This window comes from Diprion similis, chromosome 14 (genome assembly GCF_021155765.1).
Source record: "Diprion similis isolate iyDipSimi1 chromosome 14, iyDipSimi1.1, whole genome shotgun sequence".
Taxonomy (NCBI): Eukaryota; Metazoa; Arthropoda; class Insecta; order Hymenoptera; family Diprionidae; genus Diprion; species Diprion similis.
In genome coordinates this window covers 6,206,909-6,226,218 of record NC_060118.1, presented here as the reverse complement: position 1 = coordinate 6,226,218, position 19,310 = coordinate 6,206,909, and the positions used below count along the sequence as shown (strand labels likewise).

Sequence of the window (19,310 nt, the reverse complement as noted above, 5' to 3'; positions counted from 1 at the left end):
TATAGAAAACGATCTGCAAACTCCGACGAAAGTATGTAGACAAATATCTTTGAGGGGAATACCAAAAATTTATGCACTGGTGTGATGATTCACTGAACAGTGAAAGTGGTATGATAGATCGGATCGGCCTAGAATTTGAAATACGCTGACTGGTTCCGTGCTTAGTACTTCAAAGAACCTCGGCACGCATATTGGCGCTGCAGTCGCAGGCCAAATCACTAAGGGTGCGTTTCTAAATTAGCTGGCAGCGCTAAAAACTCCCTAGGACAGAGGGAGAGCTACACGGAAACTTGGAAGCGCAAACGAGATAAAAGATTGTTCACAGCACTGGAAGCCAATATCGGAACGCACCCTAAAATGGACACTTGTGGTGCGGGTAGCACATTCGCTCGCAGAGAGAGATAGCTCAACAGGGGATCTCTGTCTTTTTCTGTATAGTCCTAACCAGAATATTGTCCTTATAAAAGAAACGCATATCTGTCCACGAGAAATGCGTGAGGATAGCGTTAGGTATACACAAGAGTGCCCTGACCTGTGTGTAAGACCGTGGTCTATCTATATGTCGCCTCTTTCTTGCGTGAGATAGTTCTCAGGGTTGACTTTTCCGACACGACTGACAGTCGACGTTCACCGGCATTTCCTATATCCATGGGCCAGGTGAACGACAGCGCCATCTGCCGGCTAGACCCTGAGTTATTCTCCCTGACCACTGTTTAGAATCAAGCACGGTAGCGTAGCTGGTTCTCCTTGTATACGTGGCTTACATGCCATGAACTCTAGATGAGAGGGATGAGAGGCATTCAGGCGATGTCTCCCCAGTGTTGCCAAATCAGGGGTTTTTCCCCTAGATTTAGGGATTTTTGTAGCATCTAGGGGAAAATTTAGGGGAAAAGAATCTTCAGCGTTTTTTCAGGGGGTTTTATTTTGGATCTCATAAGCATTGAAATCACGCATTGCCTTATTAGTTAAAATGGATTTTTGATCAGAAATAATATCATTTTAGAGAAATTTATGAATTTGTTATTTATGAATGCGGCAACCTCAACCGCATTTGTTTGGCTTTGTCTCGGCCTCCATAGTCTCGGCCGTCTGCGCTCAGCGCAAAACATGTGCAATACATTCATAATGCCATCCGTACCCGCCATTTTATTAGGAAAAAATCTAGGGGATTTTTAGTTCCAATTTAGGGGGATTTAGGGGCAAATGTTGGCAGATTTGGAGGAAAGCTGATTGAGCTATCTGGCAACACTGTGTCTCCCCCCCTTGACTCCCTCGTGGCGCTAACCTCAGCATTAACTGCCAAGTGTACAAATTCCGGCGAACAGCTACCGGGGACTGGTGGAATATAGCATTGTGATAAATAAGTAACAATAATGGGTAATTACTGTATTAATTGTCGAATTTATTGTAAATCATAGCTGTTTATATACCGTAGGTTAATATCGTCTATCTCTTCGGAACTTTGACTTAACCTCTATCGACTCTTATCTGCTAAAACAATCTGCATCTTGGTAATGAAATACATGCGTATCAAAATGTTGGAAAATATTTGTGTATATAATCCGAAAAGTATACTTTTCAAAAATCGAAATAGAACAGTTTTAACGTGAATATGATTCATTTGTTTTTCCTAACTGAATTGAAACTAATCAATGGACTGCAGGGATTTCGAATTATTGCAAACAATAACAATGAACTTTTATTTTAGTCAATCGGTTCTTCTCAACTTAAATACATACCAGAATGTTGAGAATTGTTCAGTTCATTTTAGCTCTATAGATATGTTATTACTCAGCAATACTCTCAAAGTATAATAGTATATTATGTATTTAGAGTGTAAAAGACAGTTTTACACTCGAATGCTGATCGCCGGCATTCTCAGAGTCGCTTCGTCGGTTCGTGGTGTGAAATTGAATTTTACGCACATTATCGCGAAAAAATGATTTTGACTACCGACACTGTAGAACACTTCAGATTGAGCACAATTCATGTAATTGTATTCCTTCCAGCTGTGACAAATGGGGTATCGTTTGTTCTGTCGTCGATATTGACTGTGCTGCTATTTTCTGGAATGCAAATCTACAGAGGTTGGTTCGCATCCTCGCAACTCCACACGGTTTTTGGAGGATATCTGGGCTCTGTATTGTTCATATTGATTCTCACGGCGATTGGGAATCTTGAGATGACTTTATTCGGAAAATCATTCCAGTCTAAGCTATTTCCTGAAGGTACTAAAAACTTCAATAATAATCACTTGTCTAGCTCATTCAAACGACATCTTCTAATGTGCATCGAAATTATTCTTATAGTTGCTGGGTCTCTGCTAATCGCCATGATTGCATCTGGAATGGTGCACAGAGTTTCAACTACCACTTGTTTCTTGTTTTCTTTAATTGCTCTTTATTATATCAACCAAATCTCACAACAAGTTTACTCCAGTGGTACGACTGTTCCTGCAGCATCCTTTCAGTCTAAGAAGCGGAAGTAAAATTTTGATATAATCTTTTCTGTATTCAGGTGAATGAAATATATGGATTTCCATTTTTACATATTATCCGATCCTTTGTATTCTAATCTTTTTCTTAATACCAATACTCCTAATTCACTGTTCCAACAATATTCTTAGGTTGCTTAATTTTTCCCATAGATTATGGCTTCTACGTCGAAAATGAATGTTCATATTCTGAGCATACATTACTAATCATTACTCTCGATTGTTTAATTTTACCAACTATGAGATTTTAGTCTTATCTGATTAAATTCGTATTCAATAATTTTTAATTATATTGATGGTGAAGCTATATTCATGTGAAAGAAATTTCAGCTATAGAATACATGATTGTAAAGGAAGTTGCGTATTTCGCTCAAAACAATAAATACCTTGCAGCATTACGGGTATGATTCAACCGATTTTTCTTCATATTTAATGTGGGGTGCACAGGAGTATGAAATTCATTTATATCCGTTATAGTAGGCGTAGATTGAATTATTATTAATTTTTTACACTACATTATAATAAAATTGTTTTTTCTCTCTTTGTTTTCATTTGAGTATGTATTATATAATATATCATGTATAATATTTAAAGTTATACATTTTCTACGTTAGTTAAATATTTTAGGAATCTTCATTTAGAATTTACATATCATGTTGCTAATCTGATGCATGCCCATCGAGTTCTACTCCTGTTGTATGATTTTTTCTTTCTTTCATATTTCTAAACCAGAAATATCCTTGCATTTCATAAATATCACCTAATTTCATAGTATTTAGTCTATAATATCTATGTCTACAATAATATCTATTATCACTATCACGAGGCATTTGATAAATTATTATAGATGTTTTCGAAATATACCTAAGTAGGTATGTTTTGCATGGAGTTTCCATTCAAATACTACGTCTCTGTCTACAGAAAAGGAAATCCTATAAATCAATCCTATGTCTCACCCGATATAATTACGGAATAGATGTGAGTATATTTCTATTTCATAGTAATAATAGTATAACAGTTATATTAATAATATTATCTAATAAGAACAATGTTAATCATTTTTCATTAGAATTTGGTGTTGGTCCACTTACGCGTAAGAATACATGTTATATAATATATCATGTGGTTATATAATCTAGTCAGATTATATGAATATAGTCTAATTAAGATTAATATTGATTTTTATTTTTATTCCCTTGAAGAGCACAGTCAAGAATCTCGTATTATCTTACTACCGGATATTAAAATTCCTAATATAATACGACGATAATCATTTAATACATTAATCCAGAGACTTCCACGTCAACATGGTTACCAAATATTTTCTTCGCTTTTTATTTAGTAAATTTTTGTATGCATTGACAATGCATTCACAATGCAGTCTTAGATGTCCATTTTATATTTATCCTGCATCGTTATTACTTTGACTGTGATTGAGATTTGATTGCAAATTAAAATCGATTAGTGTCCATGACAAACTCTTGGAATAAATAAGGACAAGCGCTTTATTCAGTATTCTTACTGCTACGTTCATGGCCGAGAAAATATTCTAGGGATTTGAAAAAATTGGTTTATTTTTTCTTACAGATCACCAATTGCGAAATTAGAATTCGTTTTGGTGTAATGAAATTTATCTGGGGTCGTTCGCAAACATCAAGGAAACTGCTTTTCTTTTCTTATGGCTGACGACCATTGAGCATTAATTATTTGCAATAATAATTGCATGATATGCGTCAGAGTTTTTACATGATATAACATTTCACGTGTAATTTTAAACTCGTGTCGAGCACGCGCTTTATAGGTGCAGAGCAATGTTGGAACCTGTGCGTATACGGTAATTTGCGTTAAAAATGGAGAAGTACGTTAATGTGTAACTGTAACTTCGTGGAAAGTTCCACCTGACAATTTATAATGCAATTCGAGAATACTTCCATTTTACAAGCACAAATCGATTACTATTCTTGGTCTCATGGGGCCAATAATTGTCCTAGATGCAGGTTTTTGTAAAGTTAATTAAAATTACAGATATATTTTTGTGTACATAAAAAAATAATCTGTTAAAAACTCTGTTATAGTTTTGGTTCTTTTTCTTAAACTTCATTTTCAGGATCATTTTCGATAAAAAATGAGATTTTTTCGTCAACACGTACCATTATAAAAATAATTTATCGTAACACCGTCAAAAATTTCCAAATTTATTCCTGAACTGACACTGAAATTAACTCCCAACTTTAAACTGTAAATTCGTATCCCTTATTTAACTATCTACTTCAAAATTCAGGGTCAACCCCTAAGATCACGGTTAAGGTCTTGTAGTGCTCCTACTCTTACCGACCGAGCAAATATTTGAACCCTTCACACTCCTGTAGAAATGTAGCATGTGGCATTTCTAGTGACTCAATGGTAATTTCCGGTATTCAAAAAGTCAATTTTAATTTTTGATACGTGCTTTGGTATAAATAATATGACCACTCATTGCAGTTGAATCAATATATAACACCTCCAAGTAAAGTGGAATTAATTTTTCTTTGACTTAAGAGCAAAAACCTCAACCATCACCGTTCATCCACAATGCTTTTATTCATATGTAAACTAACGGATATACGCTCGCAAATTTACCGATGTAGTACCTTCAAAGTCAAAGGATCACCTTCTTCTTTGAGGAATATCCCATCAATTGTTAGGGATCAAACTTTAGCTCATGAAGATTCACCCTTAATTACTATGCGCTTACCGTTAACTTTTAGGGTTAACCCTCAAAGTTGAGAGTAAGCTCCCAAAAATAGGCGCTAAATCCATAATATTGGGCGTTTATACTTAAAGTTGAAGGTTTACGGTCGAAATCTGGGACTTTTTTCCACGAAATTAATTTAATAAATTATCTGAGAATTTACGATAACAGTAAAGATTTTCGATAAATTATTACTATCCTCTTTCTTCATACAAATTTTCAATATAGAATTTTAGAAAACAAAAGAAATTTGTAGGAAAAATGGCAAAATACAAATGCAGAGATTTCCACAAGTCAGAAGGGCGAGAAAACGAATACTCGAATAATACGAATAGCTCAAGGTTGAAATTTACTCGATAAAACTTCCCGCTGAGTTTTGCGGAAAACTTTTTATCAAGGTTATCAAGCCACTGCAGTGGTGTAATATGTAAATTATGGAAAATCCGTGATTAAGCGGAAAAAGGCTGGCGTAGTTGGCGTGGAAAGCCTGCGAAATAATTTAGTTTTCCTATGAATTATTAACGCGTTTGCATTCTGAAACGTGATGCGATATCGGTAAGTATACTTGAATTAAAATGAATCTACAACCTAGCAGCTATGAGTCGATATTTATCCTATGTGTATATATAACTATACATACTATGATACTACATGTATACTTAAATAATGATTATATTATAATTAAATTGTGGCATCCCGTTGGACCCTATCGTATATATATATAGAAGTGCCGTGCGTTGAAAAAGACTTGGATAATTTCTAATTATACTGTACTAACAGCGTTTATATCTGTATAAAATTAATTGTTCTTCGAAAATTTGATTATACGGTATAGGTGTTATATTATAATTGCTATGAATAATTTAAATTCTAGAACGCGGTTGGCACTCCGCTAATCACTCTTTTTCAGAATATTTATTTAAACTTTTTCTTTTCACTCGTTTTGCAAGTCGAAAAACGCAGGGTAAGCATCTGATTATGATTCTTTGACCATAATTTGAAGAAAAAAAATCGCTGATTTAGAGAAAAACTTTAATTTCTTATTTATAAATATATTTTTCCCCTAATTAATAGATGGAAATGTTATTTTCAAGATTATTCAGCTTGTACAACGTCGTATATATATATTGTGTGTATAACGTGATCGTTTGTCGTCCTGCGTGTTATACGTAATAGGTCACAGATATCTTACACTTTGTATAGTTAATGCCTCGAAACTAGGCCAATTAACCTGTTTCGTTACTTAAAATATATCGCACCTTGCCGAAAAAGGTGACGTAACTGAAAAGGGGTAATCTATTACTCTTTGAAGGAAACTAATTAATATCAAAAAGTTCATTCACACCCAACAGAATGATGCGAATCAAAGTTGAAGTTGTCCGTAAAAATTCTGAAGGGATACTGTTAATGAAAAATACGGTTCAGAACCGATGCTCTGCGATAGTCCCTACAAAACAGATCCGGTCAATCGCCTCCATGTGGGCCGTCATTTTCTGACGAACCGAAATTGTAAAATTTTTCAAATACATATACCTAAGTAAGTAGAAACGTTGATGTTATATGATAAACATATTACAATATTATCTGGTAATGTGTTTGTTTATTAACAATAACGTTTCTACCCAATTGTATGTGTTAAAACTTCCCACAATTTCGGTTCGGGACTTTACGCTGCAATGGCGATATTTTTGCTCTTGTGGCAAGTTTTGTAACTGCATAAATGTCACTTCGCATGGTTATAGATCCGATTGATTGCAATCTCGGCAATCGAAATGTAAGTGATAATAACTGGCAGACGCCAATTTTTGAGTCACGTCGCCAAGGTGCGATGTATTGTTCACTTTAAGATTTTTTTTATTAATCTAAATTGACTAGAAGTTTGATTATTGCATCTAAGTAGCGATAGTTATTTACATATGTATGTATGTATGTTGGAACGATGCATAGAAAACCAACTTAAGAAAATGAAAAAAATCACGAACGAGCTATTTGAAACTAAAGGTAAACTAGTAATTAAAATGAGAATTAAGAGGGGACGACCATACGAAGGCTACATAAGATACATTATGTATATCATAGATTCTCAATTTTATGTCGTTTGCCGAAGGTAAATTTATATCCAAACCATTCTTGCCGCCATTTTCTCTGGCGTAAATGACAATGATTAGCCTGTGACTACTGTAAACGATTCTTAAGTCCAAATATAATTCCAAGTGGAACCTCGGCAGCCATATTAATTTTGTTACCTATTCGCGATTCGATTGATGTGTATATTAAATGTGTTGAGAAGATTCTAAAAATTTTTAGGTGCCTTAATACAATTATAGACAGATTGTTATTGAAAACTGCGGTATATCGTAATGAAATATTTCAATAAATATCATTATATTTTATTCACAATTATTTTTATATCTGTATTATAACTAACCACTCGTATCTAAGGCTTTAGTGCGTGGATGCAGAACGTCACGAATTGTATTTATATTGGTGTATGTATACGTGTAATATACCTATATACTGCTCAATAGTTGCATTTCCAAAAGCAATTATTTCCAAAAACTGAGAGCGCATGTTATGATAGTAATTGACGATTGATTTAATCGCGGAACTTCTCTTCTGCGATTTAAATATTTCGATAATTGAGAATATAAAAAGAATCTGAGAATAAGTTTTCCAATTCAAAATAAAGTGTATTATATAGGTACGTGGTTTTTGCACAGTTTCGAAGATTAATAATGGGGCAAATTGCGGTACTGATAGATATTGCATTGATTAATAATACATCAACACACAGTGGAGATTCCCAACTTTTACTTTTTCGTTTTTCAAACTCCTGTTTTCATTTCTTTCGTGGTTACATTATATCAATCTGTTATTGAAATTATAATACAATGGATGAATGATTCTTTTTTTTGCCGAAGCAATGCATTTTCCTATTTTGATAAAGATACCCGAAACTTCTATTATATCTGCGCGTGACAATTTAAAGTCGAGGCACCTCAAAATGATGGAAAATGTAATCTACAAATAAAGAAAAAATTATCGTGACGAAAACAGTTTGAATGATTCAAAACAAAATCGGAATTATTTCCGTATGCTGTTTTGCGTCCAGAAAAATACAACAGAAAGTGCGTAACGTGAAATTTTGTTTGTGGCCATAGGGATTGAAAAATTTGTTCGCGAAATCCTACTAGGGAATTTCGGCTTCGATTATACTTGCAGATAAGTAAAAAATTGAACTCATGTAGAACGCGAACTATAGAGAATAACTAAATAAAAACAGTGTAAAAATAAAATAAAAATCAGTCGAATATAATCGTGCTTACGCAAGTATATATACAAAGGTGTACAAAACATGGGTATATAATATGGATATGCGAATAAATACATATATAATAATACGTACGTTCGAACGTGTATATAATATAATATAATATAATATATGTATCTCTATATATATATATATATATATCTATAATGATTAATTATCGCTAAATATTAGCCGGCCGTCCTGTGCAGCATAGGAAATTAAAACTTCCTTGGAAGTAGGAAGGATGTCCAGATTTCGTGTCCCAACGATAACTTGTTCGATTAGCACCGTTACTTCGCGTCGCAGAATCCTGTAGAGCGACGTGTTTTTCTGAAAAGCAAATATATCTTTCCATTTTTTGCTTCGCTGAGATTTTTCTTCGGCGATATTTTTTTTCTCTGACTTTCCTTTGAACCTGAGATAACGATTAAAGAGCTGGCTAATTGTTTTGACAATTGAAAGCCGCCATTTCGAGCTCACTTGCTATCTTAAAAGTGGGGAAAGTGAAACTAAATTCGGTCTCATAGTAAACTTCACTCAGGTCTTTTGACGCTAATACAGAAATATTCTATGAAATTTTGAGTAAAAAAAAGTATGGTGTTCGAAAAATCTAAAACTATGAATTTCTTTATCTTTTATCAATTTTTAGGAGTCTCTACATGTTTTCGTACTTGAAAACTGCAAAATTCAGTTAAAACGAAAACTTTTGTCTTCTCAGCTTTTTTTTGTATGATCTACAATATTCGAGTTATATTCAAAATTCGGACATTGTCAGTTTTCGTTGCGTTTATTTGATCAGCTGCTATCGACTGAATTTCTTTCAATAAAAAGTTTACAAAAATGCAAGTATACAAATTCTCATTGTCTAACAAAAAGATTTTACAAAGTTTGATCCAGGCTTGAGGGAGTCGGGGTTTCGACCAGGTCGGTTAAAGGCAAAATGCCTCATATACCGTTTCTGAGTAAGCGCTGCAGTATATTGGGTTGCCTACCACTGAGGGGTACAAATTCGGTTAAAACAGACCTACCAAGTTATCAGTAGGTATACCGAGTTACCTACCGATAACTCGGTAGGTCTGTCTTAACGATATTTGAGCACTTTAGTGGTAGGCAACCGAACATACCGCGCTGTTTATTCGGAAACATCCTGTATACATTGTAATATATTAAACAAGTTGTCAGAAATTCTAACGAACGGGATTTTTATTGTTCAAATAAGTTGATGTCTTCAGCCTCCGCATTCTTGCAACTCAAATAAGAAAATCTTGAAAAATATTTAACAATCTGTGGTGCAACGGAAGTTATTATAGGTGGAAAGAAGTTGGAAAAGAAAATTGAATTTTCAGGAATCTTTTTAACAATTCGAAGGGCTCCAGAAAAATGATTTAAATTACTACGCACAAGAAATTTGAATTTATATCATCGATAAAGGGAAATGGGTGGATTTAAAAATCAAAAGAACAGCAAAGCATACTCTTATAAGATGCTACGTATTCCTGAAGTTACAGATCGATCGCCAACCATGTGTTCGAAACGCATGCCATCATTTTGAATTTTGACTCATATACCTGTGTCAGCTTCCGACTGAGGCATGAATTCTTGCAGCTCTTTAATGAGGGCGTTGATTTCTTCAGAGTCTTTCTGTATACTGCACAGTTCCTCCTCGTTAAAGTTTGGGGTTATTGGTTTGCACAAAAGTATCTGGGATATTACGTTACCAATATTTGACGGCCCTGCTTTGCTTTCTGTAATTAGAGAAAAGAGCGTACAATATTATATGTAGAAATGAAGAGATTGGACGGAAAATATATGAGTAAAAAAAAAAAAAAAAACTGATATGATATCTTCTGCTGGTTTTGTTTTTTAACCATTGTCTTAAATTAGAGCTTCTGATTTCTAATTATCAAATGACCGTTCGATTTTCTTCCTATTCATACATTTTTTAATCGTTCCAAAATAAAACTTTCTTTCCAACATAACTTGTCTTCGGGCGAAAAGTGTCTAAGCCTTGACAAAAAAATGGTTATTTATAAAAACTGCAGGTATATTGAAGTTTCTAAAAAACCTCTGTTTTAAACTCGCATAAAAAAATACTTGGTCAGACGGAGAAGACAAAAAAAAATGTGATTTAGGTAAACGAGTTCCGATTAATTACCGTAGTATCCGGTCATGTCCATGGGGACAATTCGCAGCAGGTTTTTACTCTTGTACAATTCCCGGAGGAAGAGTTGTGTCACGAAAAAGAGTAAAACCAGGTTAGGACTGTCGGCTGGTATTCCCTGATCCATGGCGCTGTAACCAGAAAAATCAATCAAAGCCATTAAAACACCTCGCCAATACTTCGAGCCACATCTTATTACATTTCTATACGTATTTCTTTTCAGAATATCCTCAAAAGAAATTACAAATTTTTACACTACTTCCGAGGTTAATGAATTTTGCCTTTTTTTTTACTTCTTAGTGACATAAAACTTTGTAGTGATTTTCTAATTTGAAAATCTTGAGGAGTGGTCAGATTTCTCATAAATTAAATGAAGAATAAGAAAATAACAGATAACATCCAAAAGTCTTTAGGTTGAAATATGTGTGTTTGATATTTGGTTAAAAATGTTGGGTCTTCTTAAGTAAAGTTTGTCTAAAATAAATTCTTGGACACGGATATTTGGTTCGAGAATTCGAACTGCATAATTTAGAATTTTAACATGACATTAGAATTGCATGTTATATTCAAAATTAATGATGAATTATTTCTTATTACTCGATAGTGTTTAACTACCATTATAAATGAGGTTTATGTTCAAACTTATTGATGAAATTCGATAATAATTATAACCATTTTTCTTCGAACTCTGCATAATGGATATACGACTTCATTTCCCATCTTTTTCAAACGCAAACTGAGCCACGGGAAAATAAAGAAGAGTTTATAACGTGACCCAGAGCCTGGGGCGATATGCCAGGAAGTGTCCTCGACAAACTTGGCTCCAAAAGTCTGTATAGCCTTTGGCTGTCACAGCTCACTTACGATGTAAAGTGACGTCATTTTCAATTCTATATTTCAAGTAACGCTAAAATAATTTTTAAACACTTTTATAAGGTGTAATTGATTGTGAGTAAAATTTATGAAAACTGCGCGTGCTTTCCGTCTATTTTTTAAACTAAATTTGACCAATTTTATACGATTTTCATGACCTGCTAGACATTTTTGGAAGATTTCGTTCGTATTAATAGTCCCAAAAATGATACAACCTCTGAGTTTTCATTGAGTTTTATGGATATTTATCACTTTTTAGTACATATGGATTATTATTCATTCACATGCAAGGGATTAACATTCAAGTCATTTTACAAACTTAATTATGACATTTTTTTTTAATCCAATATAAATATTTAATTGAAGTAAATAATTTCTAAACGTATCACACTATTAGAGCATATTGGATAATTTCCGTAATTGGCGGTCACACCTATATTCAAAAAGTAGGTAAGGGTAGCTAAAAAAAGTTTGATCTCATATTTTAAAAGTAATTACAAATTGGGTGAATTTTAATTGTGCGTGTTGAAAAAGTTGCATATCATCAGTGAAATGAATTAAGTTACATTACTGTTATTATATGCAATTGAGTTAATATTTGATTACAGTTTTCACGATATTTTTGCAAAGTTCAAGTATTTTGTAATTATTCTACACCGTCAAAAATGTTTTTGTCATTATTACGTTCAATTTATCCAACCTGAAGTCAAGAACATAATTTTTTCTCTATTTGTAGGTATAATATTATCATACGTGTCCACTTTATAATGAATGCACGGAATAATATGACCGTCGTTTTGCATCCAGCGTATGTATTATACAGTAACAATTGCATGTGAGTGAGTCAGTTGCACCTACACACAAGCGTCTTCATTGACATCGCGTGTTCTGAACGTGAAACGGTTCACGCGAGATACGATGCACGGAATATTTATATTACTGTTTTTGCACTAGGCAAAAGTTTTTACGAAAAAATTTGCTTAGTGCAAATTTCACGTATGCATACGTTATATGTACACATGGCCATAGTGATTCGGAAAGGCCTAATTTTTTGAACAAGTCAGTTACCTGGTGAAAATTTCTACTTCTACGAATTTTTACAGAATTTGGGCTGTTTAAAATGTGCACGTAGATCTGGTTTAGTGAATTGAGTCGTGATTGGCTGTAGAATCTCTAGATACTCGGAAGAGTAGGACTGATGCTTGGAGAAACTAGAGGTTGACTCAGACCGTGTGAAGCTGAGCTTCTGGCACGTGATAGATGGTTAAAGTAGAACTGTAATAACAAAATTGAATTAAAGATCAAGAGTTTCAGTGGTTAGATGTTTAGACTATAAGCCTCTCAGATGGATAGGCTGTGAACTTCTGAAATAGAAAGCCTGACCTATAGATTAGGGAGCGTCTTAAATCGGTAAGCAAGTGGCCTGAAGAAGGCAAGTAGCCTGACAGGTAGGCGGATTGCCTGAAAGATAGGCAAGTAGCTTGACAAGTTAACGAACACCGCGCACTAGATTTGATGCGAAAAAGGTACGGATATTATAGTGGGAGAAGTTTGACGGTTCAATATTATTTTTTTAATCTCGAAATCGTGCAAAAAGAATATGGATGTATTGTGTGTAATACATCCCGATCAACCGACGAAACGGACGTATCATGGATGAGAAGTTGCTAATTAAGTGTTTGAGATGCGATCACAAGCGAGCTACAACTGAAAGTCTGCCAGACGTAGCGTGCGAAAGCTTATCGATGACTGGCTGATCCAGAGAGAAACTCTCTTATACCATGTGTCCATTAGTGGGCACTTTATGCACGTACGTCAGGTCGTTCGAATTTTATCGGCCGACAGTTATAGACTGATTGAGCAGCTGAAGCAAGACCAATCGCGACTGTCAGAAAATGTCCCTAGGAACCCACAGCTAACGGTGGACTCCTAGGGACATTTTTTGACATTCGCAATTGGTCAATCAGGCGGTATGACGTACGCACATAAGGTGCGCACTCTTGTCATGGACATACGGTAAAATGTTTTCAAATAAAAAGATAAAGGACACGTTTTTTTGTTTGTTTAGTAATAAGTCTTTGGAGAATATGTATTAGGCATATGGAATCCGTTCGTTGAATGGAGTTCTGTAACTAACAAATATGCCGAGTCATTCGCTGGTGGGACAACAAATTTTTAGCACTGTACAATACTCGGAATCTTGTTTAACAAGTAGATATAAATTAAGTCTTGCTAATTGCGGCTCAATTTGAAGGCTCCTAAGGAGATTTTCTCGAATTTTCGAATTTTATTGGCCGGCAGTTGCCGCCTGATTGAGCAGCCAACGCAATACCAATCGTAACTGTCACAAAATATCCCTAGGACCCTACAGCTAACGGTGGACTCCTAGGGACATTTTCTGCCAGTCGCGATAAGTCTTGCTTCGGCTGCTCAATTAGGCGGTAACTGTCCGCCAATAAAATTCAAACAACTTGACGCACGCGCATAAGGTGCGCACTTTCTTCATGGACACACGGTATAGTCGTATCACGAGAGTGAGAGCGCCGCTTATCACGAACGATAACAGAATTTAGACGGATGCTGAGAACTATAACGTGGTTTATAAGGAGAGAGCGAGTCGGGCAGTCCGTGTAACAGAGAATAATCTGGGAAATTGAAGACTGAAGAATGCCAATAACTATTGAAAAATGAGAGGAAGTAAACGTGTTCCGCGGTATACAGAAACGTTCTGACTATTTTCAACATGGGTCATTTCCTATTATTTCGTACAGAATTATAAATATATATGGTTTTTCGTAAAGAATTTTCAATTTGCTTTCAAAATCGTAGTGGCTTGTAAGAATTTTTGACTGAAAAAGAAAATATTACAATTTCTCTAAAAATTCATAGAAAATCGTAGAAATCATTTTCCCCAATTGCCAATTGCGCTACCAGCGCAATCGCCTGCCGGATGTAAAATTGCTCGATTTTCGCTAATATAGCATAATCCAACAATCACAATTCAAATGGGTTATGTTATGTTTACGAAGATAGTGTTTGTTTCGCGACCAGTCGGTAATGGCATTGCGGGCTGATTCTTTATTGCCGACTAGATAAAAAAATTAGTCGTTTCTGAATCACTTTGACTGCATGCATACATAGATACTTAGAGAAAACGGTGAAACTTTGCAGGCTAAGTGACCGACCACGTGTGTGAAATAGTATATAACGTGACAAGGGACGAAAGTTGGCGATTGGAACGAGTGTGAAGTTTGCGCCTGAGCGAAGCGAGGGTGGCAATCACACAAGTTACAATTGCCAACTTTTGGCCCGAGTCACACACGATATTTTTTATAGCAAGTGTATGAAAAGTGGTCGGGCTTTGCGTGGTAATTTCACGGGATGTGAGTGGTCAATTTCTTCTCCCTAGGGATGAAAGTGATCTCCAAAAGGCCGAAAGTGAAGAAATTGTGGACTGCGCATGCGCGAATCTATCCTTACAACACTGAGATGAAATTGGCTACTTTCGTTGTGCAAAACTGCTTTGCAAAGCCCCACCTTTTATTCACTAGTGTTAAAAAATAATTGACGTCTATCTGTCGGCGAGGTATTCGAGCAATATTTTTGTTTGCAAGTCAGAGGAGCCAACTTACTTGAAACGAGTTATGAGTTGTCAAGATCTCCTGTGTCAAGCGGCGAATTAATATCAGCCATCAATAACTTAACGATGAAAGTTTGTTAAGCTTTCTCGAATCACTACATCAACCATTTTAAATCTGCTTAACCTCAAAAATTTGCGCCTACCACATAACCTCCATACGCTAAGTTTGCGAGCTGAAACTGCTGAATTATTACTAGACTCTGCGTGATAGAATGAAAAAGCGTACGAGTTGATACAATAATCAATTTATAATCTTTGCATTCAAGAATAATTGCTAACCAGTGCAGCAGCACGGAACTGAATGCCCATTTCGTGCAGTACATTTTATTTTCTGTTATAGTTATATATATGCATATAAATCGCGTGTGCATTTAGGGTCATAATGTTACGAGTGATGAAAAAGTACTTGATAAATTATTCCGAGATTTATAAAATATATTTTTATATTTTCGCAGTAGTAGTGAAGTTTTTTCATGATGCATGTTTTCTGTTTGTGTAACGTAGTTTTCGTGTTAGCACATTTCGTAGGTTTTTTATAATAGAACCAAATTCAAAGAATGGCTTTCTCTATATCATCGTGAATCTTATTTTGTACGCATTTATACGCTCGTAAAATTCTAATTTGACTGCAAAATTTTCAAAATCCGTAAAAGTAGAACCAATGTATTGGTATAAACAAAAAAAAAACATTTTGTTATTAGATTTTCTTCGAAGTTTGTGTAGGTAGATTTCTGAAGTTGATGATATGAAATACGATCTTCTGATTGACTCTTGAAAATCCATAGATTATAATAAATGCATTGAAGGACTAATGGAGCAGTTATTTACTAGCTAAAAATAAATAAATGTATGAATAAGGAAATAATGAGAAAATGATAAATGGATATCAAAGAATAAATATGTGATCAAAAGGCTTATTGTCGAACGGGGCAAAAACTGGATGAATGGATGAAACAATGAACATTCTGGTTGAATTTATAAGTCAACGGGTAAAATGATGGTCTAACAATTGAATGAATCAATTTATACATCGGATTGGATGGATGGATACTTATACGAATAGATGGATAGGTAAACGTATTAATGGATAATGAATTTAATAATTACCAAAAATGATTCGATAAATAAATTGATTATATGATGGTTGAATATGAATTGATGAGTGAATTAATAAATTCATTGATTTATAAATGGGTCTATGATTGAATGAATGACAGCTGAATAATGAGTGAATAAAAAAATGGATGAGTTAATGAATTTTGAATCGCATGAAATTATCAGTGGAAGATAATGAATGAGTTGAAATAATTAACACAAAGTAGTAAGAGTATAAAAGGTGATCTATAATAATTGATATCAAATATTATTATTTAGGTATTTCGAAATATGACTTAAAAAACAAACCAATGGATAAAAGCAATAACATATTATAACAGGTTATATCTTATGACTAACTGTGAGTTTTCCGTTGGTTTACCAAACTAGTTTCGTGATTGGTTGAAGGTTTGTGCTCCTGAAACAACTGAGCCGAGCTCTTGTTCGAGGTTTGGAAAGATTTAGCTGCTATAGGTTTATTATATAGCGCATTCGTTATAAGAACGATTCGTTTGAAAAGACCGAGAGAAAACGACGGAGGGAAAAATGTTGCAATTAAGAGATTCGTTATACGGTACAGCTCTTGCCCAGAGATTTTTCCTCTGTGGAGAAACCTCACTGCCAGCGTTAATGAAACCTTGAATTTTTTAAGCTCGCCTCTCCTGTTTTCAAACTTAAAGTTACTCGACATCTTGAGTGACGAGCAGCAGCATCTTATATCTACAGACTCCAGAATTTTATCACGATTCTACAGACGTTCTCTCGGCACTACAATGTTCAATATAATTAGTTCTGGATTTCTAGTTTCATGTTTCAGCTTGTAACTGAATTCTTAAAGTTTTCCAAATGCAGTAGCTTTGAGATCCTTAAGGTGCTTATAAAGACCCGTTGTACACCTCGAAAACGCGGGGATGTAAAACTCCTATACCGCTCAAGCGATCAGAGTGAAAATTGGGCAGTTAATGCCTTATTTTGGCAGAAACTGGAGCGTCTATTTAATTTTTCAAAATTTGATAAAAAATTTTACAGATTCGTTACCACCCACAGAAATTGGCCAAATATTCGCAGTTGCACTGAATGGGTCGAACTATCCGGTATGACTCCACTCGGCAGTGATGAAATACACATTTTGAGCCCAGTCCTATGAGATTTGATGGTGAAATGACGAAATGGTAGCTGATCTGGTTTTCACATATGAAAACGACGTGAATATATGCTTTGCCACGTCAATGTGGAACCTTCTGTGGATACCTTAACATGATAGTTTTTGATTAGCTGCCATGAATTCGGCAAGATTCTATTTTTTCGTAGAAACTTACATTGGAATCTAAAACCTTCTCCGAGGTTTTATTTTCCCACAATGTGAATGAGACCTAACAGAATATTCTAGATACAATATTAAATCGATTGACTCGTACATACCATGAATCAATGTTGTTCCGAATTTTGAATGCTTAAAAATTTTACTATGTAACATGGTGACGGATTTATTATGGATTATACTTGATTAGTCAATCAAGTTAGAAATGTTTGGTAATTGAAAGTATTTGTAATTTTCAACAAGTATTTTCTTTTCACAGGGTAACCGTCTTTTCGCATCTTGGCGACGGATCAACTTGTCAAGCTATCAAAAGCAAATTACGAACACCTACAGTTTCTGCCTTACGTATAACAGTGGTGTGTGAAAAGTAATCTCCATTACCCCGATTCTGTTACTAATTTATGGATACGCATGCGCGTACTGGGTATCTAAGTATCGTCTGTCGGAATGTAACCTACAGTACGTATAAGCTCACCTGAATTACCATGCATAATTGAGGCACGCAATGCGGATCTGCTAATACTGATTATCCAGCATACACGTGCGTACTTTTACAGATTGTTAATTTACTAATTAACACGTGCGGGTTAACAATCCTGATCAGAAGCGATCTCGGAAGCGCTAAAGTATCAATCACGATTCAGTAGTGGGGGAAAGTAACTATGCAATAATCTGTCCCACACGTTGAGCGTTACAAAATTTTACCTCAAAGTAATAACAAGTGCAATATGCGGAAATTATCAGTTCTGAGATCTAAATATTTCTGCTTAAAGTTGTAGAGAATATTTGTAAAATGTTTCGGTGACAGCAGAAAACTGATTCCCAGTATGAAGAAATCAACATGGCCGTTATCAGCCCACCTGCGATTGTATTTCGATGGTTAGTAGATTTCTAGCGGTCAAAAAATATCGAGTCTTGTTCAAAATTCAAGAACATGATGGCACGAATAGATCGGTTGCAATTTTACCCCTGATAAAAGCCCGGATAATGAAAATACATCGAGTAAAACTGTCCGTTTTACGGTTTGTACAGATCTAGTTATCTCCGTATGTCTCAATGTATTTGTAAAGTGTTTCGGTTACAGCAGAAGACTGACTCCCAGAAAGAAGAAATCAACATGGCCATCGTTTGTAACTTTATATAGGATATATATTTCTAGACAGAGGTATATGTATTTTCGATAAAAAAAAAATGTGAGGTAGCTAATCAGAATAGATTTTTTCTCACTTCCTAGTAAATTTGTTCTAGCAGACTTCACCACCTGACATTATACCTAGAGGCATTTTTAATATATAAAGCTCTCATCGGTGACTAATTGGTCCCGAAGAGGCCTCTCTTTAGCAAGTACGCTTGAACGAGTATTCACCCCGCTGCCTATTCATTACGACGGACAATGAAGTTGAAGAATTTATTAAGCGTGACTACTGAAAAAAAAGAAAACGTGACCTTTTTGGTCTGTTGAAAAAATGTTGCTTCTGAAATTCGCTGAGAAAATACACAAACGCATAAAATTAAATCATAGGATAAAAAAATCGAGAAAAATTATTCGAAGTTACATGAGCGTTAGAACAGCCAAATAACGCATAAATTATTGGACAAGTACAAGTAAAGTATCGATTAATAAAACTCACGTGCGGATCTGAGGTAAGACCAGTTGCGAGGTATTTTTACAAGCTTCGACGCAA

General features: G+C 34.9%; 2 protein-coding genes across 2 annotated transcripts; one reads left to right on the top strand and one right to left on the bottom strand.

Moving 5' to 3' along the window:
• The first annotated feature begins 1,248 nt into the window (after positions 1-1,248).
• Positions 1,249-2,552, top strand: LOC124414516 (protein KRTCAP2 homolog). Its single transcript, XM_046895471.1, has 3 exons — positions 1,249-1,377; positions 2,010-2,228; positions 2,310-2,552. The coding sequence occupies exons 1-3, from the start codon at positions 1,374-1,376 to the stop codon at positions 2,486-2,488; spliced, it is 402 nt and encodes a 133-aa protein (XP_046751427.1). The 5' UTR covers positions 1,249-1,373; the 3' UTR covers positions 2,489-2,552.
• Positions 2,553-10,095: 7,543 nt separating this feature from the next.
• Positions 10,096-10,823, bottom strand: LOC124414457. The gene is made up of 2 exons (XM_046895405.1): positions 10,691-10,823; positions 10,096-10,280 (listed from the first exon to the last, which is right to left on the bottom strand). Exons 1-2 carry the CDS (start codon positions 10,821-10,823, stop codon positions 10,096-10,098), a joined length of 318 nt encoding a protein of 105 aa, XP_046751361.1.
• Positions 10,824-19,310: the final 8,487 nt, after the last annotated feature.